We start from the raw sequence: 23,807 nt of genomic DNA, 5'->3' as shown, positions 1-23,807 counted from the left end.
ATTTTTCCATGTTGTACCACAAACATGTATGACTGAGGGAAATAGAGAGGTTTTGGACAATCTATATGTGAGGGAACTGTGTTCATTTCACAGGGACTTTAGGTACAGCTGTTATACCTGTTAGAACATTTTATCACGGTCTATCAGAGACCTTCCAGGTATAATTTTTCAATTACCTTTCTGATCTAACTAAATAGAACCAGTTGATGTGTGATATCAGAGCTTTCAGGTAATAGGGGATTGGCCCTGAGGACAAAGACAAATATAGCTAAACTCAACTTTATAGTGACTTTTGAGGAACGGGAATAACTAATTTAACCTAAAGTTTGGCATACTATATATGATTGCAATTTTACTAAAACATACATGCATGCATTCACACACAGTTTCTTTGTTCACTGATGGCCCATATTTACTAGAATTTTATTTCATAGCTAATGAATTCCCCTAATCCTGAACTCTTTCTGCCTTCCTAATAGAAACAATTAAAAGTGAACATATTAAATTGTGTTAGATTATGTTGTCCCATTAAAATTTTGGGATCATGGAGATTGTTGGTCAGACCAGGATGGCTCAAACATGAAGATGTAAGCTAAAACTTCAGTATTACACTAGTTACATTATAATCAGAAAGATCCTGGTGTACAATCCAGATATTTGAGGCCCTAGATTGCTCTCCAAATTGGACCATTATCTGCTGCACCTAGCAGAGAATGCCCATCCTTGTCACTCTTTTGAGCAAGTTTATATTACTAAAAAATGAAGACTCATGTATTTACACACAGTCCCACTTCAAGCTAAAAAAGATCTTTTTTCATTCCCATTTCCACCTATTTCCATTATGAGCAACCAGTCCCTTTTGGTAAAATGGTCTTACATTCCAATAACATGTTATTAAAACAAAGGTCATTCTGTTGAAGTCATTTGTTATTCTGTTTGGAAGAAAAAAAATATGTTTATAAAAACAGATATTTCAGTGAAGCAATGTCATGTTCTTGTGTTATGTCTTCGGCAACAAACACATTTGTTTGTTTTTGTAAGGTTTGGATACTTTCTAGCCAACAACATATGTGTTTTAGGGAATGGGGATCTTAATAAGAATAGATGCTATTAACCCAAAAGAGCCAAACAGGGACAGAGCTACCTTGGCTGAGAAAAGCTCCTGGGATCTCTCCAATACACTGGGCCTGGTTAAAATACATGGACACTGAGCATTTCTGCATGACCATAAGAGTCAGCAAAGGTTATGATAAATTTTAAAAATGGAGAAGAATTTAGCAATTGATAATTATTTCCACATGGTAGAGAAATTACTAAGTTATCATCGGATGCTTTACTTTATATATACCTTATATTACATGTTACATGTAAATGTGACATTTACATACTATATGAAATATATAGTATATGCACATATATGTTTATGTGGCCAATAACATTTTTGGCATAAAAGTATTTGCCTTTAAGACAAAGAGTTGGGGCACTGATTTGTATTTCATCTTCAGGTTTAGTATGAGATGCTTGTCACACCCAGGCAAATGGGGTATAGTTCTCACTGGGAGTGATTTTTCCATGGTTGTCATTTGGATTTCTTTCCCCTAATTTAACAAAATTCCTTCCAGCCTGATGATCAGCAGGAAACCAAGAGAGAACAACCTCCTAGTATAAAAGGCAAACTCCTCCAAGTATTGTCAAGCAGAAAATCAAGGTTTTGCTCCCTTGAGCCTGCGTGGTATTAGCTTCTAATGCCATTTTATGGTTCTTGTGTTTTTGCCTTCAAATCTAATATTCTTCTAGGAGTAAGAAGGAATTACTTCATCTTCCAACAAATAGTAAGAGCTTCATGACCCCACAATAATGATTTTAAACCTCATAATATTCCATAATCCAATAAGTGAATTAGGATTGACTGATAATCATTTTCTTTATGTGTTTTATACATTCATTTCCACTCATTTTAAAACAAGATCTTATGAATCACTAACTGAATCAAAATTATAAAGATGAGCCAGGCATTAGAACTATATTTTAAATAATTTATCTAAAATTGCTAACATATACAATGCAGTATACAATGAATTTTTACTTTATACTGACTTGAAATTTATGTTTTTCTCCACCAACCTTAAAGTCAAAGATCATTCATTCTTGTTAAATTCTAAAAGAACAAAACAAAACAGGGTAATGACGATGGGGATTTTTCATTGTAGCAGAACTAAAAATGACAGAAAACAAACCACAGATGTTGCAAAATAAACTATAACATCCACTATAGGAGAACTGCAAATTGAAGGCTAATAGCATCTGAAATGGAGAGCAGCTTCCTGTGGGGAGGATTAAGGATCACTCTTGAAGAAGACAGCTTCTGTTCTGCCCTTGAAATTGGAGGAGGATTTACACAGAGGAGAGATAAAGGGCAGGACATTCCCAGACAGAGAAGCAAGAGGACTAATGTCAGGGAAAAGTGAGGGAATGGGATAAAACTAGAAAAGGGAAAGAAGGGATGATCTTTGAGAGCATCATTTGTATAGATAGAAACAGACAGATGTTAGGAGTTGCACTAAAGCATATGAAACTTATTTAGTAGGCAACTGAGAACCTCAAAGCATTTTTCTTCTTTATAACTTGCATAAATTTATGTACTTTAATTTTTACTAGCTTGCTGTCTCCATATGCCATTAGAGTATAAATAGAATCTTTATTGTTGCTGGTCAACATTATGATTCGGTCTAAATGTTGCAGAATTTACAAGCTGGATGATGATAAAATGGGAAGACAAATGGCCATCATCCAGAGAGGCGTGATGTGGAAATTAGATACAATGGAATAACTAATGAAAATAAAACATGGACACAGAGTTAGGGTTGGTCCATGGTATGCTTCAACTAACACTTTCAACTTTAGGGGACTGACATAGAGACAATTAGTGATTACTAACAGTGGTGGCAAGGAAGCAGACAGCCCAGTTCCAGTCACAAATATTCAAAGGCAGTGGTATCAGCCAATCTGAGCCTCTGAGGGCATCAACCTCCCTTGCTTCCTGCTCATTTTTCTGACTTGGTTTCTCAGACTTTAGAATTTTGAAGCTCTCAAATATCCATCCAATATATTTATTTTTTTTAAAAAAAAATTAGTCCAAGTCAGATTTTGTTCTTTGTATAAAATATTCTTTCAGCTATCATGGTAAGTAAGAAGGTTGAGAAGTCTACCCTTCTGGAACTTACAAAATAATTGGAATTAGATGACTTACTTGCTATATATGAAAAAAATTAGATAAATCAGTTAGGTAGCTATTCTAGAGATTCTACTGAGTAATAATAAGGCCTTGAAGTAAAATTTTGGAAGTAAAATATAACCAAGGAAAGGAAAAAAAAAGGTCAAATCTGTAGAATTTACATACTAGTGGACTGAAAGTGAAGAGATGGAGGATTCAGAAACCAATTAACTGGTTTCAGATGGGTGTTTAGTAAAAGAGAGGCACTGAAAAATTGGTTATTTATAACCAGGAGACTTTTGAGGTTTTATTAATTAGAAAAAGGGGTATGAATACCCTTCTATGGAATAGCTTTTATTAGCAATTCTCTGAATGTATAAGGTGAGGTAGTGTGCTTACTCTTTGCCTCTGACCCAGCCTCAGCCTCCTCTCCACTGTCTAGCTGGGAGACAGGGCACAAAGGGAACCTAAGCACTTTCTGTGACCTGTGTTTGCAGCAGCCTGCTTGTGCTGGCCCATCAGTCATCACGTGCATTTCCCCACATTCCAACTCCAGTGAGGTCATACTGGAAACCTGAAATGAACCCCATGGTAGTATTTACATCAAGGAAACAGGCAAATGCTGCAAATCTAGAATTCCTTCCCTTGAGAGCCAATTTATCAGTTGAGCACCACTGAATATTGCTCAAGAAGAGTTCTCTCATGGACCAAGGAATTACTTTGTATACTTGAAGCTGCCCCAAGACCAAAGGAAATCCTTCAAGAAACACAGATCTCATTCCTAAGACAGAGTTAGGAATTCATTTCATATTTACAGATATGCATAGTTATCCTACTATTTCCCCAGATTATAAAGTCCCGAAGAGCTGGGGCCATTATTACACTTACATCTGTAGTTCGAATTCAAATCTAGGGTAGCACATGGTAGCTTCTCAACAAATATTAACTAAATGAATGGCTGACGTAAATTCATAAGTGAACCAAGCAGTAAGAGGTTTTCTGTTTCTAACTGCAATGACATTTCTGTCTTACCTGCCTTCCCTGGTTGTCAGATCCCCTTGAACACCCTCCTCCTCTGTCCCTTCCTATGTCATTCTCTACACCTTCCTTCTATATTCCTAATCCTCTTCCACAAATCCAGTCCCATATTATCATAAAATGACAGCATCAGAAGAGGATTAAGAGACCATCTGTTTCATTGCCCTGATGATAAAACATGATGTAAGGAGTTTAAATCAGTTTTCCCAAACTGCAGAAATATCTAGTGGGACAGTAATGATTTAGACTCAGGACCCCAAAATTTAAATCCAGTTGTAGTTGTTTTGTAATCACTCAGTATAGCCATATAGAGAATGTTGGACAATTCACATGACTAACTCTCTTGTTCCCTTTCCCAAATAAGGGGTTTCGGAACAACATCAGAGGTGGCAGTCTGGTGGGCATGAAGGAAAGCACTGTGTGTATTCAACTGATGATCACATTCACTTATTTACCTATTCATTAACACATTTATTTGTATACTCATAAAACATATTTACTGAATTGCTACCCTATAACAGGAACTCTTATAGACATATAAAATAAAACCACTGAAGTAATTAGCAAAGGTTTTGCCTTTAAATAATTGCACTCAAGAGGTTATGCCTTATCTGAAATTGTTCCTTGGATTTTTCTGTTCAAGTTCAAAGATATAATGCAAGAATGAGACCCTCTATTCAAGAATGAGAAAAAAACTATTATTGTTTATCAGTGATAGTATAAAAAACAAAATTTGTAGCTTATATTCCCCTTGAATTCCTATGAATTTCATTCTTTATTCTGTTGGCATCTTGCTTCTTGCTGTCAATTTGTATTTACCAAGTCAAGATAAAAAGGATGCCTGAGGATAATACATCTTTTCTTTTGAATCTGTATTCACTCTCTGAAGATCTATTTTCTTTCCATTCAACAAAAAGAATCTAGAGGAAAAAAAATGTCCATAATGTTAATCTAACCAAACTGGTGTTTTCACGGTATTTAAGGAAACAGTGGCATTTTTTGGCATTTACCGTATTTATGTAAGGAAGCATCACATTCAGCATATTTCAATAAGGTTGCTAATCTGTGGAAGACTAAATGTGTTAGGTCATATAAGAATTATTTTTAGGTTTTTCAAAAATGATTACTCATTGCAACCATTGCAACTAGTTATGCAACTTGTTTAAGAAAGGCATATTCCTAAATCCTGACAATAATCATTTCATGAATGAGAAAAATTGGGTCAAATGCATAGAAGGCTGATGTGAAGGAAGATTTAAGCCTGGTTCTTGATTAAAAGGTAAACCTCCATGTTACCAGTTATACTACCATCCTGGGGCAATGGTAGCAAATCACCAAAACTGAATGGCTTATAACAACAAAGGCTTATTATACAATAGGTGTAGTAGCCAGAAGGTGGAATTCAAAGCCTCATCAAGACCATGCTCTCTCTGAAGGCCCATAGGAGGAATTGGTCCATTCCTTTCTCTAGCTTCCTGTTTTGCTGAGCATCCATGGCTTGTAGATGCATTAAGTTAATTTCTGCCTCCTTCATCATGTGGGGCTCTCTATATCTTTCTCTGTATCACTTCTCTTCTTATAAAAGCATCTGCTCCCTGGCCATTGGCTGAGTGACCTTTCTCTTTCACACCATTCCACCATGATGTTCTGTCTCACCTAAGGCCCAAAGCAAGGAGCCAGCCAAGCAAGGACTGAAACCTCTGAAATCTTGAGCCAAAATACATCTTTCCTATTTTAAGTTGTTTGTCAGATATTTTAGTCATAGTGACAGAAAGCTGACAGACACAGACAGAGTTTTGAGGGAACACCTCATTCAGTGCACCAGAAGAGCAAAATTCTAAGTGGAAATAAACTGAGTCCAACCTGTGGTTCACACTTCACTTATATCTTTTAGTATTCACCTCCCTCCATATTAGTCCAAACTGGGTAAATATGTTTTAAGTGTTTAAAACCCACTGTTGCTTTGAATACTTGAAAACCTCCCACATAGTTTTAAAAGATCCAATATCCTACCAACCTGTGAAATGCTTCTTTATCCTGGGGACAAATGTGTTATTCCTTATTTTAAATGACAGAAGAAAAATAGAAAATACCTTCCATCCTTGGAAACTAACATAAAGAAAGCAAACTCTATGAGAATAACTTGTCTTGACTAAGTTAACTAAGGAAAGATGGACAAAGAAAGTAGTTTTGATGGTATAGAAATGCCCACATTTCCATAGGGATGAATGATAAGCACACACAAAGGAATACTGGAAAAAAATATTTTTATACTTTCTTCTTTTGCTTTTTTCAGTAAACATTCATTTTGACAGGTCCTGTATTACCAGAACGTTAGAATTTTTTACACCTATATTTCAATGGAAAACTGTTTCCCATTCTGGGCATTTTCAATTCATAAAATAAAAATTTTGGAGAGTTTGCTAAAATTTTATCGATTTTAAATTTTATGCAAAAATAATGCTTCATTTATCTAGAATTACTAGAACATGACTTTTTCTTTACTTTGTACTAACACAGACAAGGTCAGTTTAACCAATGTTTCTGAGGCATATATAACAGCCTTATTTCTGCTTTCTTGAAGTCTGCAAAAGTTCTGAATGAGTTTGTTGGCTGCCTTCTGGCAAGGTAAAACTAGTGCTAGAGGTCTCATGCTTACATAGTATAAGGAATTTTATCCGAGCTCAGTGAGAGAACAATCAGATGCCTGAACTACTAGAAGGATGAATCGTCTATAAGGTTTGATTCGCATGCTGTGAACCCTAACAAGTAAAAAAGAGCTTAAGTGTAATCCATTTTCACACTTCTCACAGCTTCAGAAAGATGGGTAATTATTAGTTGGAATAACTATTAGAAAATATAGAATTCAAAATAAACCCATCATGCATTGGCTTCCCATATTAATTCTCATAATTTCATTTAGGGAATGATTAAGACAATGATTTTGGTCTAGGGATGTAGCTCAGAGGTAGAGTGTTTTCCTAATGTTGTAGTTAGCTTTTTCACTGTTATGACCAAAAGACCTGACAAGCACAATTAGAAGAGGAAAAGTTTATTTGGGGACTATTTTAGAGGTCTCAGTCAATAGATAGCAGGCCCCATTCCTCCAGGTTCATGTGACTCTGAACATTTTGGCAGAAGATTGTGGTGAAAGGAAGCAAGCAGCTCAGGATATTGCCAGGAAGCAGAGAGAGACTACCCTAGACAGATACAAAATATATACCCCAAAGGCCATGCCCCCACCTCCTCTAGCCACATCCCACCTGCCTTCAAGTTACCACTCAGTTAATCCCCATGAGGGGATTAATTTTCTGATTGAGCTAAGGCTCTCATAACCCAATTATTTCACTGCTGAATGTTCTTACAGTGTCTCATTATGAGCTCTTGGAGGACATCTAATAAAAAAACTAAACCATATCACCTAATATACTCTGGATTAGATACCCAGAAACACAAAAAATAAATAAAAATATGTAAAAAAATGATTGCTGGGCAGGGGATGTGGTTCAAGCAGTAACTCGCTCGCCTGGCCTGTGCAGGGTGCTGGGTTCCATCCTCAGCACCACATAAAATAAGATAAAGATGTTTTGTCCACTGAAAACTGAAAAATAAATATTAAAAAATATTCTCTCTTTCTCTCTCTCTCCCTCTCTCTCCTCTCTCTTTAAAAAAAAATGATTGCTCAAAACATGTAGCTCTTAATTATACTTACTATGACCTTACAGCTTCATTTTATAAAGTAATAATATTATTTTTCCCAATTAAACATTTAAAAATAAAATTAAATTAAGAAAAACACCAAGAAGAAAATAAACACCATTCACATTTCCATTTGTCAGGGACATATATTATTATATTTTATATGTTCTTTCAGGCTTCATAGACTGGTATTTTTTTTGACAGATGACTTATTAAAATAGGCTTCATATTTTCTTTACCATTTTTCTACATTTAGTAATATGTGCTTGTATTGTTTATGTCTTCTGTTGGTTATGCGTTTCATATTCACCCAGATGTTGTTAATATTGCCTATTTTATGACATGATTTTTCAAAGTATGAAGTATCTATTTACCACTTCTCAGAATTTTCCATGATACTATCACAAAGTAGGGATGAGGATATTCATGCTCCTGCTATAGCACCAACATTTCTCTCAAGTTGTTTCCTCTACCTTTGGTGTTCCAGTCTGTAGTGCATGTGAGCGTACTTCACATGTCATTTAACACATTATGTGTTCTCCCCAACTCTTCAAGTAAACCCAGTGAAGTTGTATCAGATTTATTCAGTGATATTTCATACTCTCTGGAACATCATTATAGGGGTCTCTGTACCCCATTTTGAGAACCACTGGTGTGATTTAAGATTTTCTAAAAACAGTTGGCTGAATCAACAATGCAACCTTGCTATATAAACTCTGCCCTGAGATGCTCAATTTAGAATGAGAGTAGGAGGCTGAGAAGAGGCACATCTATGTTATAAAGTGACAAAGAGAAGGCATTTATAATTTCACACCTAAGGTCTTGGTGGTGGTGGTGTTTTTTTAATCATCTTTACAGTAAATTCTATTGTTTAATATATGGGGGAAAGACCAATTTATACTGAGGTTGATGTTAGTGTTGCTGTTCACATAATCAAGTGTGATTGTTTGAATAACAGCAACTTTTCAGGACAAATTTCCTAGTTCTAGAGACAAAATAAGACAAGGTCCTTTCACTCTTAAGGAGCTCAGAATTAGTGGGAGATATGTAAACTGTGTGTACATCTCCTTCCACTTATTTTTAGCTCTTGTCTTACACATATGTATTGAAGAAAGCCAGAGAAGATCTTGATGATATAATGGCTGGGATTAGCTGGGAAAAGAAATGTCCAAAAATAGACATTTGCTGTTGGGTAGTAAAGGGTTGTTTCCTGAGATGAATGGTGGGGGAAAAATTCACATTTAGAAATACAAAGAATAAAAGGAAGAGTTAATTACAAAAATGGCTCCATTTTCTATGCAAAGAGTACAAGAATATCAGCAGGATGAAGAAGAGCCAGGGAGAGAAAGGAGATTAAAAGACAAGTTCCTTTTGCTCTTAAGGAAGACAGAAGTAGTGTGAAATATGTAAGCTGTATGTACATCTCCTTCCATTCGTTCATAGCTCTAATGATGAACACCTCAATTCCATTCTCAAGTAGGTCGAGAATGATCAGATTGAGAATGTTCCCATGAGAATGGCCTGCTGAGGAAAACACTGATGAAGGTGATTAGAACTGAAGAGGGGAGTGTTTTATACAGATTGTGTCACGTGGAAGTCGAGATTGCCCAGGATTTAAGAAAGCCTAAGGAACACCCTGGGAAGGTGAAGAACTCAGATGTCTGACCATAAAGGAAAAAAAAAAAACTTTGAATAAGGATATAAGTACACAATTCAAAAATAAGTAATGAATAACTAGAATGACAATCTCTCTACTATTCAACAGTTTTAAATTGAAGTCTTTATAAGAGGTCAAACTTCCCCACTTAAGTGGATGTGCCATAAGTGGCAGAAATTCAGGTTTCAGAGGGTTGATTTCTCAGAAAAGGTGTTCATGACTGGAATTTTTTCTAATACAATGAGTATTCTAGATTGTGTTGTAGAAACAGCAAGAAGGAAATGGCCCATGACAGAGGAAAGGCCAATATGGATGGAGAAGGCAGTCTAGAAGATAATAAAGAACCTGAGGGGCCTTTGTGTTGGTCAGTGATGGTGAACTTGGGAACCTGAAGTAGACAGTAAAGCTATATTAGTGGAAATACATTTCAGGGTTTCCACAAAACTTTAGTACAAAGTTATTTTGTTGCCTAGAGGACATGGAAATTTTATGGTACAGTTCATTGGACCAAAGTCTTCAACTCTTCCTGCATCTTCTTCTTCATTGTATGAGTAGGTAACTTGGAAATAAATTCCTCTTAATTGACAAATAATTCTATTTTCTGAAGGACTCACTTACCTCCAATCACACACTCTGGGGTGAAGGAGATGTCATCAAGGGCAATGAAGATGTTATCATTTCCACCCAAATCAGCTTCAAATGCCACTTTGAAGGGACTGTTAGTAGAGAGAGGTACATGTCCGTACATCCATCCAGTTCTTTTATTTCCAATCGCTGACCATACAAGGATGTTTAGTCCTGATTCTTCAATGGTATATACCTAAAAATGTAATAACAATAAGAAAAACAACAACTCTTTAGGACTGGTTATTAAAGGTAGTGGAGCATCCAGCTGATTGATTAATGAAAGAATGACAACTCTGTCAGAGGAAAAGCTTAATACACTTCATACCAATGGTGATGGAATCCATCAGGGCTGAGTTCCATTTCTCCAGATATGAGGATTGAACAACAAAGAAACATCAAGGCAAGCGTAGAAAACAAGTGTTATTTAAAGGACAGAACAGAGATAGACTTCTCTGCAGAGAAGGGGCCCCAGCTCAGGTATCCAAAGAAGTGGGAATTTCCTGTTCCTTTAATACATTTAAGATTTTTCTCTTTTCTTATATTCTTCTTCTCCGTTTATCTTACCTATGTGACCAGGCAACAAAAGATGAGCCAAAAGGTCGAACAAAACCTTCCAGGGGTGCCTCTCTGTGTGTGCTCAAACAGGCAGGAAAAGGGCCACCCAGGAGGTGCTCAACAACATTTTGGGAAGTACAGTTTCCAGTAAGCAGGCAACACTGGCAATGGCGGAGGAGGAAGGAAAAGGGCTCTGGAGGTATTAGCTGAAATCAGTCCTGCAGAAGCAGCCTCCATCCCCCCAGACCCAAATCAGCTTCCATCTTCCTGATCCCAACTGATCCCCTATCTACACTAACTGCCTCTCCTTTGTTCTTGTTTCATATTGAGTCCAGTATTTTCTATCTGTAGAAATTGTGGGTTACATAGTGAGCAATGTATGTTATATTATCTTGGATTTTGTCATACCAATTTCCATATACCATCTAAAAAGTTAGAAGAGATATAAAACTGAAATGTGTCATTGCTAAAGAACTTTGCCTATGTTAGTCTGTAGAAAAAGAGGACCCTCAAAATAAGTACATATGAGATCATACAAGTCATTTCAGAAACGAAAGTAATATGCAGAAAATATTTAACATTTGACAGGTAGAAAAAAATCTTCCTGGAGTAACTAACATCAATATTCAGCACTAAAATGAAAGGATTAAAAAATCTCATACACAAAAAGTGAAATATAGGGCTGGGGATGTGGCTCAAGTGGTAGCGCGCTCGCCTGGCATGCGTGCGGCCCGGGTTCGATCCTCAGCACCACTTACCAACAAAGATGTTGTGTCCGCCGAGAACTAAAAAATAAATATTAAAAATTCTCTCTCTCCCCCCCGCCCGCCACTCTCTCTTAAAAAAAAAAAAAACAACAAAAAGTGAAATATAAATGGAATTAGCTTTGAAACTAACAACCACATTAAGTTCTAGAGATTTTTTTTAACAATGAAAGCAATTTAGAATAAAGTGAATAACAACATAAAAAAATCAATGCTACTTCTTAGCATTCTTCAAGAAGTTCTATAAACAATAAAGAAAAAAGTAAGGTTGAAAAATACACACATTATGGGTATGTAACTATATATACATATATGTAATGTGTACGCAACTTTTAATATATATATTATATATATGTATGTATGGGCATGAGTATATATACACATATATAAAGACATACATCATATACACATATATATGTATCTTGATATATCTACATATCTCTCTATATATCTATATCTATATCTGTTTTTTGCAGTGCTAGGGATTAAAGGCATAGCTTCATGCCTCATGCATGCTAGGCAAAGGCTCTACCACTCAGCAAGAACCTTAGTCCAAGGTATTTCTATATTTCTATATTTCTAATTCCAGTTAGTTATTTCCTCAGTTGGTTGCTAAGACTATATACAATGTATATGTAATATTGAATTATGTTGCCTATACATGGCTTGTAATGTACTTCAGCAATAATTCAAAAAAACCTTTCTTTAACATGGGGAAAAAAGAACCAGAGAAAAGAAAGCATATGAATATCAATTTTGTTCTATTGTAATACTGCTTTTTCTAATAACCTTCTCACCTACTGAAAACAAATCATACTTTTCCACTTTTTTTCTTAGTGTCAAAATTTGTGTGTAGGTATTTTATCTTATAAATTTTATCCAAAATAATACCACTCATCCTATTACATATGATGATATTAAATTGACATTCTAGAAATAGTATCAAGAATCATCTCCAGAGCTATAAATTAAGCATGCTGCCAATGCCTACCAGTATAAAAAGTCTAAGATAAAGAGAGAAATCTAATTGTTGATGGAAATTAATCAAAACAAAAATAAACCAAGATTTTTTCAAAGACTAAGTAAAAATTGAAAAACTCACCCAAAGTTTGGAAACCTGAAATATGAGAATTTAACACTATAATAATCAAATTGAACATCTTGAAAGAGCAGTTATTTACCAAGCAAAAATCACTTTTTATATTGACACTTCTCTTAATGAAAGAGATAACATTCAAGATTTCCCCTTGACATCATGTGCCCCCCAGAATGACAGTCCCCCACATCATCCCCTAAATGCTCACATTGCAGAGGCTGGCAGCCTCTTCCCTGATGCATCCCTTCCTGCTGCTGATCTCTATCTCCCAGCCCCATCCATGAATCTCATCCAAGGTGACAGGTGGCTCCTTGTATCAGGGGAATAGGAGAAGGAGCAATATGATCCTCTCTCCTTAAGACATCTAAAGAAATCATTTGAAATTATAAATTTCCCCTGGGCAATATTCTTGGACTTTTAAGTTCTGCTACGCATTGACATGCTAAGAGTCTTTCCTTTGAAATTAAACTGTCACAGAATAAAAAATTTAAACACACACACACACACACACACACACACACACACACACACGCAGATTTTCAAAGACTTAAGTAAAAATCAAAAAACTTCCCTGAAGTTTGGAAAGCTGAAATGTAAGATTTCACTATAGTAATCAAATTGAACATCTCGAGAGAGCAGATATTTGCCAAGCAGAAGTCACTTTTTATATTGATACTTCACTTAATGAAATAAGCTAAGATTCAACATGAAAGGAATTTGGGTCTGTTGACTATTCCAGGTCTTCCCTTCAATTACACAGCTCAGTCTTCAAATTCATGCATTTGTTTTCCATTTCTTAAAAATTAAAAGAAGTTTTCAATTTAATTATCAGATAACAGGACCACTGAATAGAATATAACTAAAGTGGGCTTTTTTCTGCACAAATCTTGGTTACATCAAAAATATTTGAAAAGGAATGACTTCATTATTTTCATTTTTAAATGCCTTTTTCTGAAAAAAACTCAATTTAGAAAAAGAATTTACTTGAATATATAACCCCAATGCTTTCTGTTTCCCCCTAAATTATAGTATCTATCATTTTATATATTAATGTGCTTATTTTTACTATATTTACAATTTATATTTCTCTCTGCAATTAGTCCTTTTAGTTTTCAATCTATCTTATATGCTCTTTCCAAATCCGTTTTCTTCCATTGTGTTCTCACTCTACTTCTCCAAATTCCATCATGACCTCTATCCCAGTCATGAGCATTAAACTCTCTAACATGGTCCACGTTTCTAATCCCATTGTTTGACCACACCATTATTCCAAATTAATTCTGGTCAGCTGCGCTAACTCATTACTTAGTTCAACAAAAAATTCTGAGAAGTTCATGAGTTGTTTTAATAGTAACATATATTTATAATTCACCAATATATGAAATTGAATAATTCTGTGGTAAGTGTTTCTTTAGGCATAGTGACAATGGAAAAACTCGGACTATTGTTAAAGAACTCCACATAATGCCATTTATTCACTATGACTAATGGGAAGTGCATGAAAGGCTAAAGTTATAATGTATATTTCTGTCTTGCAACAGAAATAACATTCATTGTTTTTCTGAGGAGTTTTTCCATGATAACTCTCAAAAGATTTATTTTTAATAACTTAAAAATCTGTTACTTTGAAAGAGCAAAATGGCTAATATTCTTGAAAAATAATTGATTCTAATGTGATTTGTTTCTAATTTCACATTTGATTAAATAAATTTTACTGTAAAGCCAATTCATGTCACTGTAATAGTTTTTTTATTTGAAATAGCTTTCTAAAAAAATCAATTGCTGGATGAACTTACTGGATATTTTAAATTTTGTTGAACATAGGCACAATAATATATAAATGGTTAACATTATATATTGTCAAGTAACAATTTTTATGCTTATTTTAGAAATAATAGAGAATCAAGGAATATACAAGATACTAAATGATAATAAACTTTATACTGTAATAAAGTTGTATGTATTCAAGTATGATAAATGAAACAACTGCTTCTAATGTGGTTTAGGAAAAGTTGAAAGAGAACATACTAAGTCAAAACAGGAAAAAATAATGAGGTCACCTATTACAAATTCTGTAATATTTTCCAATTAAATTTAAGATTTTTTTTTTGAAAAATTCCTCAGCATTAATTCAGAGATATTCTTTGAAGGAAAGCATTTGACAGATATGAAGAGGTAATAGAAAATGAGACCATTAATGGTTAGATTTCAGAATAGGAGGGATATCAGAGACCAGCTACTGCAGCAATATCCATATATTTAGGTGGCCTAGGTGAAGGTTTGAAAGGAATTGATTAGAAGTTCCTCTCCTGCAGCTACTCAGAAACTCCAGGAGGCTTTGACATTGAAGGTGGGCCACTGGCACTAACTTGGATCCTTTGAGTGGACACCTCAGGATGTAAGAAACACTTCATCTATTTCATTAAGTATTAAGCTCATTAAAACTAATGTATGAAATGCATCGGTGAGAGGAAAATATGACTTTTCTCGGCCCCCAGCTGTTCTCAGCTCTTCTGCTAGGGCTGTGCTCTTTAATCACCACTGACAGGGCAAAGCCATGAACTGAACAACTGCTTCATTCTTAAAAGTTCATAGTTTCACATGGTTTAATTTCAAAATACTCAAATTTTATACAAGAAGAAAGAAGACATCAAAAGTAATAGAAAAGGGACATTTCTTTAAAAGTAAGAGATCATGTTTTTAAAATAAAAGGAAAAGGTGTGGAAATAATAATAATGCTTCCCATATTAATGAAATTTAGCCCATTCACATACTTTGTTATATGGACCTCATTTCATATACGTGACTGAGTTAATTGCTTTCTATAGTTCTGGAATTTGAGAAAGAGAGATTAAACAATGCATTAAATATGTATAGCACAAACATAAAGTTTTTGGTCCAGCATGCAAAGGGCTTGGAAATTGTCCAGTCTTCACCAAAAACAAAACAAAAACGAAAACAAAAAGCAAACCTGAATAATCTGAAAATCAACAGTTCTTAGATCCCTCAGAGAATTAAGGCTGCAGAGAAAACCAATGCCTCTAAACCTGGAGAGAGCAAGAGGCAGACACATTGAATCACCATGACCTGAACAGGAACCCAGGAGCAGATACCCTCAAAGGCATTTACACCAGGGTAGAGACATCCAAAATGTAATTGATGAACTATAAGAGATTCAGCATAGACAAGTTTAAAAGTTATACTCGAGGGGTGAATTCTTAGGGAGACTCCATAATTACTGAGTTTTCCCTTCAGGAGTCTTACTAGATTCTTACAATGAAGATCAGGAGGGGAAAAAAAAAATCTCTTTGGCAGGCAAAGGGAGAAAGCATTTAGGGAAATCAACAATCACTTTAAATGAAAATTCAGAGGCTGGGGTTGTGGCTCAGTGGTAGAGTGTGCACTTTGTATGTGTGAGGCACTGGGTTCGATCCTCAGCACCACATAAAAATAAAGATCTGTGTCCATCCACAACTAATATCTATATCTATATCTATATCTATCTATCTATCTATATATATATATGAATTCATATATATGAAAATTCAGCAATAGAAGATATTTTTCAAAGTGGAATTAAAAATAAGACCTAACTATATTCTGTCTAGAAGAAATCCATGTTAAATACAGATTAGAAGTCTTGGGATGGAGAAAGATATACTATAATAATGCCTACTAAAAAAAAAACCTAGAAAAATTATGTTAATTTGGGGCAAAGTAGACTTTAGAGAAAGGAAAATTATCAGGGATAAAGAAAGAATTTGCTATAGAATGAATATTTGTGTCCTTCTCCCAAATTCACTTGTTGAAACAATCCCTAAAGTGATGATAGTAAGAGGTGAAACATTGGGGAGGTGAAGAGGTCTGAGGAATCTGCCTTTGTCAGTGGGATAGAACCCATATGAAAGAGGCATGCCTGAGTTTGTTAAGAGCTTTTATTGTGTTAATACACTGCTGTCTACAAATTACACAGTTTAAGATACTTTGTTATTGCAGCCCTCAAAGGACTGAGATAACGTTATATGGTTTTAAACCCGTCCATTCTCCAAAATGACATGATAATCCATTATATATATATATTTCAGTCCCCGTCCTTTCCTTTTCTCTTCTCTCTACTAATCTTTCTGCTATTTACTTATAGTTATCTTTTTTTTAAATTAGTGTCTAAGGGTATATGTGATGGTAAGATTCACTGTGGTATTTTTATATGTGTACATAGGAAAATTAGGTGCAATTCATTTTACTGTTCTTTCCTTATCCTAACCCTCTTCCCTCCCCTTCAATCCTTTTTGATCACTCAACTAATCTTTCTTTATTTTTTTACCCCCCTCCCCACCATTTTGCATTAGCTTCTGAACATCACAGAAAATGTTTGACTTTTGATTTTTTAGACTGGCCAATTTTACTGAGCAAGATGTACTCCAGTTCCATCCTTTTTCTGGCAAATGTCATAATGTCATTCTTCTTTATGGCTGAGTAATACTCTGTTGTATACTTATACCAAATTCTCTGTTTCTATTAATCTATTGAAGGACACCTAGGTTGGCTCTATAGTTTGGCTATTGTGAATTGTAGGGCTATAAATATTGATATGGCTGCCTCAGTATAGTATGCTAATTTTAAATCTTTTGGATATATACTGAGGTCTGAGATAGTTGGATCATAAGGTTGTTCCATTCCTAGTTTTTTGAGGACTCTTTATACTGTTTTTCAGAATGGTTGCTACAGAATGGGAGAAAATCTTTGCCACCTGCCCCTCATAGTGGCCATTAATATCCAGAATCACATCTTTCTTAATGGTAAAAAACTGAACAACTCCCCGCTAAAATCAAGAACAAGCAAGGATGTTCACTATCATCATTCCTATTCAACACTCTTCTAGGAGTCCTTGGTGATATAATAGCAGAAGAAAATGTGTACTGATCATGAAAAAATTAAACTTTCTTTTCAGATGACATGATTATCTAGAAAATCCTCCAAATCAACAACAAAAAAACCCTAATAAGCAATTGGAACAAGGTTGCTGCCCACAAGGTTAACTTACAGAAAGAAGTTAATGACTTTCTTATGTCTAAGCAAGATAAGCAATTGGAACAAGGTTGCTGCCCACAAGGTTAACTTACAGAAAGAAGTTAATGACTTTCTTATGTCTAAGCAAGAAACAATTTGAATTTGAATTTAAAACAAAGCCATTTTTATTAGCACCAAAAGAAGAAGAAGAAAAGAAAGACAGTAATATATAGTCATATGTTGCTTAAGAAGGAGGCAATATTTTGAGAAACATGTCAGGTGATTTTGCTGTTGTGAAAACATCACAAAGTGCAGGTACACAAATCCAAACCAGCAATAAATGAGCTGGGCAGTGGTGCATACCTGTCATCCCAGCAACTCAGAAGGCTAAATCAGGAGCATCACAAGTTCAAGGCCAGATTTAGCAGTTTAGCAAGGCTTTAAGCAACTTAATGAGACCCTGTCTCAAAATAAAAAGTAAAATGGCCTGGGGGTGTATCCAGGTTCATTAGCTGTAATATGCTTAAGGGAATCACTGTCATATACACAGTCTGACATTGTGTCATTGACCAAAATGTCAGTATATGACATGTGATAGTGTATGCATAAATCTAATAAAATATGATATATATAATAAATACTAAAAATGATTAACAAGATAAATAAAAGGACAGATAATATTCTATGAGGAAGACTCAATATGATCAAGATAAAATTTCTTCCCAACTTCATTATCTATTCAATTCAATCCCAGCAGGTTATTTTGAGACTATCAACAAACAACAAACTCATTCAAAAGTTTATAAAGAAAAACAACATAAACAAATGTGAACAGTTTTATAAGTACTGCTGCAATATAACTTTATGATCTAAATGAAAATGTGCATAAGGTAAATTGTAATAATTATGAGAATAGCCTCACAAAAGGGTAAGAATATGGAGAATTATAATTTGTGTTCCTTCCTTTCTCTTGCACAAAAGTGAGTAACACCTTACACTTAAATGAGGGAGGAACTCTAATAGTATTTACTGCATACTGTGGAGAGCAAGACAGAGCTGTTCTCCTTCTCTGACTCAATTTCAGCTAGCATTGAAAGGAGAGCTTTGAAAATGTTTTTCCTAAAAATCTAGGGGGTAAGGGGAGTCAAGCAAGGTGTGTTTATGGTTATTTCCTTTCACCAAGACTGGACAGTAGCAATTGAAGAAATAGTTGCATGACAAAAATGAGTAGAAGAGAACTACCAGAAAAGATCTTTCTTGGTGGCTATTATTGAGGAATTGTGCTCTAATTTAGCATTTTCATAGCAGACACTGCTCTGGTTTTATTTGTATGTGCATTTATTTCTGACAGGTCATTTTTAAATGATGGTGCAATTTTGGTGAGTTTTATCTACATAGTTATGTTGCTTTATTTGGCATTTCTATATTTTAGTAAATACTTATTTAAAATAAAAAAAAAGAAAAACAAAAAAAAAAAAACAGAAAATTCAACACATGTAGAGGCAAAACAAATTCAGAGGACTGACATTAGCTTCCTGCAAAGCACAGAGAAAGCTGTAGTGATCAAGCCAGTATAGTATTGGTAAGAAGGTAAACAAATTGGTCAATGAAACAGAAATCCCAGAAACAGACTCACACAAATGTAGTCAATTGATCTACCACAAAGAAACGGAGGCCATCCAGCAGAGAAGGGGTGATTTTTCTAACAAAGAGTCCTGGAACAACTAGACTCAATGTAAAAAAAACAAGAAATGAAAAAAAAAAATCTGGGGGTGGGGATGTGGTTTCAGTGGTAGCGCGCTCGCCTGGCATGCACGGGGTGCTGGGTTCGATCCTCAGCACCACATACCAACAAAGATGTTGTGTCTGCCGATAACTGAAAAATAAATATTAAACTAACTCTCTCTCTCTCTCTCTCTCTCTCTCTCAAAAAAAAAAAATCTGGACACAGATCATCTATGTTACATCAACATTAACTCAAAATTGTTTATAGATGTGAGTATCAATGCAAAGTATAAAACATATAGAACATAACAGAAAATAACCTAGGTGACCTTGGGTTTTGTGATGACTTTTTGGACACAGTACCATGAATGAAACATTAGTACATTTGATTTCATTAAATTAAAAACTTCTGTTGCCTAAAAGACACCAGACAATGAAAAGACAAGCCAAAAACTGGTGAAAAAAATTTATAGCTCATATCTCTTAAACAAGTAGTACAAAATATAGAAAGAACTTGTAAAACTCAAAAATAAAGAATACAAATCCCAATTTAGAGAAATGGACAAAAGATCTAAGTAGACACCTCACCAAAGAATGTATTGAGATGGCAAAAGATACAGGATAAAGTGTTCACCATCACATGTCATCAGGGAATTACAAACTATTTTAAAAAATAAGATACCACTAAGCATATATTAGGAAAGCCTTTTGTACAAAATGCTTCCTAAGATGTGGAGCAGTAGGACCACTCCTTCATGGCTAGTGGGAATGCGAAGATAATACAGTGAACTTTGAAGGTAGTTAAGCTGTTGCTTACAAAATTAATAAAACTGAATCTAGTCATTGTGTTACTTGAAATTTATCTGAGTTAAAAACTTCTGGCCACATAAATCCTGCACAAAGATGTTTATAACAGCTTTACTTACAATTGTCCAAACTTATGAATAGTCAAGATGTCTTGAAACAGGAAACCAAACAAATGTTGGAAGATCCGTGGAATTCTTTTTCAGTGATACAAAAGAAATAAGCTATCGAGCCACAGAAAGATATGGGAGCTTAAATGCATATTTCTAAGTGAAGCAAGTCAGTCTGAGAAGACTTCAGGAAAGGAAAATACTTGGTACCATTAAAAAAAAAAAAGAAAGATCAGTGGTTCCCAGGGTTTTGGGATAGGGAGGGATGGATAGGTAGGTGAAATAAAGGGTATTTTGGGGACACGGAAATCATTCTGCATGATATTGTATATAAAATCATACTTTTCTCAAAACATACGTGATGCACAATACAGAGTAAACTCTTGTAAACTACAGATTTTACTTAATAATAATGCATCAATATCATAAAATATCAGCTGTTTAATTATAACCAATATACCACAATAAAGAAAGATAATAGTAGAGACTGGGTAGGTCTGAGGTAGGGAATATGAGGGGGTATCTTTTATGTGAAACATTTATTCTTTGTACTCATTTTTTTCTGGAGACCTAAACTGTTTACAAATTAAAGTCTATTAATTTTTAAAAATTCATTTTAAACCTACACAGTATGAAAATAAGAGAACTGGTATTGAATTTTTTTTTTTTTTGCTTTCATTCAATCAATTGCCTACTTAGTTGGAAAAACAAAAATGCCTCATCCATTTCAACGTTAATTAAAGCAATTCTTAAAATAAGCATTTGGTCCTCTAAACACATTAACCACTGATTCCTCCTCCTCCTGCTCCTCCTCCTCCTCCTCCTCTTCCTCCTCTTCTCTCTCTCTCTTTTCTGTCTCTCTCTCATACTTTGTATCTCGGATTTTGAACATTTCAAAAGTCAGATGGCATACCATCTCTAATCTTGCTAATGTCAACTACATTCTCTAACTCTTTTAAGACCAAGCAATGTTACAAGCTCACAGGCAAGAATTATCAAAGTGCCAGGCACATGAAACTATCAAAGGAGGCAATTAGAACTCAGTCATGGCTTTTATAGACCTGGGTCCCTGAAGTACAGGGCATAAGAATGTCATTACAATGCTATAAAATTTTTTTTCTTTAAAAATGAAAATAAGAAGCTGGGGCTACGGCTCAGTGGTAAAGTGCTTGCCTAGCACATGAGAGGCCCTGGGTTCTATCCTCAGCAAATAAATAAAATAAAGGTATTGTGTCCTACTTCAACTAAAACATAATAAAGAAAAGAAAAGAAAAGAATGGAAAGCACCTACTAAGAAAGAGTCATATAAGTTTTTTAAAAAGCTTCTTCAAGTTCTGACTCCATCTTTTACTCCTCTGTGTCTACTTAATTCTCCCTACCTCCTTTGCCCATCCTTATGAACCCTAGGAAGACTCCCCAGCAACGGCTTTGCACTGTTTTCTTTTTCCAGAAATATTCTCCAGTGTTCAACTCCATATTTGCATGGCTCACTTCCAGGACTCCTTCAAGTGTTTGCTCCAAGTTTCACACTCATGTTGAGGCCCTCTCTGACCATGGTTTTAAAATGAACTTGTATCTGCATTTCCCAGTTATTTTACTCTGCTTTACCATGTTCCATAGTCTTTAAATGCACTCCCTGACCTATGTATTATATTTATGAGCTCCACAATAACCTAGTTGCAGAGAAGGTAGGGAGTTTTGTGTGTTTTATTTATTTACATGGCCCAAATACCTAGACCATGGCTAGGAACATTATAGGTGCTTTATAAGCATTAGCTAAAGAATGAAATTGGAAAATTATGGATTGAATAAAGGACTTTAGGGCTGGGGAGGATCTTGGAGAACCTCTAGTGTAAAGCTTCCTAGGGAACCCGAGGGAGTAAATGACTGGCTGTCACTCATTGTCAATGAAGGAAGTGAAATAGAATCTCATGTTTCTCAGTGAGTATTTTCTACCTGAGAAAATTCATCATTTTATTTGAAAAAGAAATGTATCTACTTACAAACATCAGGATTATTCAGGCCCTGCTGTGAGAGCTTGTGTTGCTCTTATTACTATGTTTACCAATAATGACTTGTTCCAATAAAATACCACCATGACTTCCTTTTCTGTGTTTTGGATATCACTGAGCTAGCTGTATGTAAGCTATGTTAGATTATAAGGAATTCATTGTAGGTAAATAGGGGAATGAGTGATTATAAATACAAAGTTTAGAATAATCAGCATGAGAATGGAATCCTCTATGAGTGGGTACAATCACAAAAGGAATAGATCCCTCTTGTTCTTTTTTTTTTTTTTTGCCACTCTCATAAGAAATGGGAAACAGAGAATCCACTTTGTTTTCTAACACTTTAAAGAAAATTAGATGAGTTCACATGAACATGAAGCTATTGTCCAAACTATAAAGGATGAAGCAAATTAAGTGTTAAGTGTTTGTGGCATAGGAAGGAATTTTTGGTAATCTCTATTATATTTTAAAAAGCAGGGCTGGAGCTATTGCTCAATGACAGGTCACTTGCTAGCATGTGCAAGGTGCTGGGTTTGATCCTAGCAGCACCAAAATTAAAGCAAAACAAAACAAAACAAAATAAAAAGCATATAACTTTCTAACAGTGTTTAATGTACTTAGCAATAAGAAGGCTGAACAGCTTAGGTGCTAAGACACAGATTCTATTGCTAATTGAATTGTTAGGCCAAAGTGTTCATCTTTTTACACTTCTATTTCCTTCTTTATTAAATGAAAGAAATATTAATATCTGTTGAAGAGGGCTATTATTGGGCTTATTGTAGAATGATGTATATAAAGTTAATATCAACAATAAATATATTTGCTTTTTAAAAAGTATGCATGTGATTATTATTGCTGAACATAAATTACCTATTGTGTAAAAGGGTTCATTTAGTGGGGTGAGCCTCTTATTCAGAGTGGTAACTAGGTGATTTCATTTTGAGGAGCTAACACTCTTTTATAAGTTTCAAAAATAATTACAGGATGCAATTTAGGCTTTTGGCTTTTTTTCCTTAAAAAATATTTCTGCTGTTCTTGTAAACAAAAGAAATGAGAATTAGAGAGTTTTAGAAATTTTCTGAGTGTTCAATCTTTGGGACTTAAAACAGTGGGCCTATGACAAAGGTTTCTTGTGTTTCAGTTGGGTAATCTCTCCTACACATCATCTGGTTTATAATAAGCATCACTAGATGTATCAGAGGAGGAAGATCTGAGAAAAAGCATAGCTACTATGCATGGAGAAACTGAGGTGGCTCTACAATATCAACCCCACATACCTGGACAGAGACAATTTATTTAGAAGAAATTACAATAATGCACAGACAACATGCCTTTTCATAGCAGAACAACCTACTCAGCATTCAGTGCTAGGCTAATACTCATATATTTCTCCTAGTTGGGAATATCATTGTTCAGACCATCTTCAAAATGCCTTCAAAAACCTCTCCTCCAAGTAAAGGAAAATTGAAAGTACAACACATCAAGTAGAAATGAAAATG

At 34.9% G+C, this 23,807-nt stretch overlaps 1 protein-coding gene across 1 annotated transcript in view; it reads right to left on the bottom strand.

The window, feature by feature from the left end:
* The window catches only part of MALRD1 (MAM and LDL receptor class A domain containing 1), a gene marked incomplete at both ends in the record, with an annotated part of 684,412 nt that overhangs the window by 145,466 nt on the left and 515,139 nt on the right, over nt 1–23,807 (bottom strand). The window contains one exon of the mRNA XM_081298191.1: nt 10,227–10,428. Coding sequence (XP_081154317.1) covers nt 10,227–10,428 — 202 coding nt within the window. The remainder of the gene's footprint in view (nt 1–10,226; nt 10,429–23,807) is intronic.

Source organism: Spermophilus citellus (genome assembly GCF_964194105.1).
Source record: "Spermophilus citellus genome assembly, chromosome: 6".
Lineage (NCBI taxonomy): Eukaryota > Metazoa > Chordata > Mammalia > Rodentia > Sciuridae > Spermophilus > Spermophilus citellus.
Note: the sequence above shows the minus strand (reverse complement) of the source record. Positions and strands in the feature narration are given on the sequence as shown.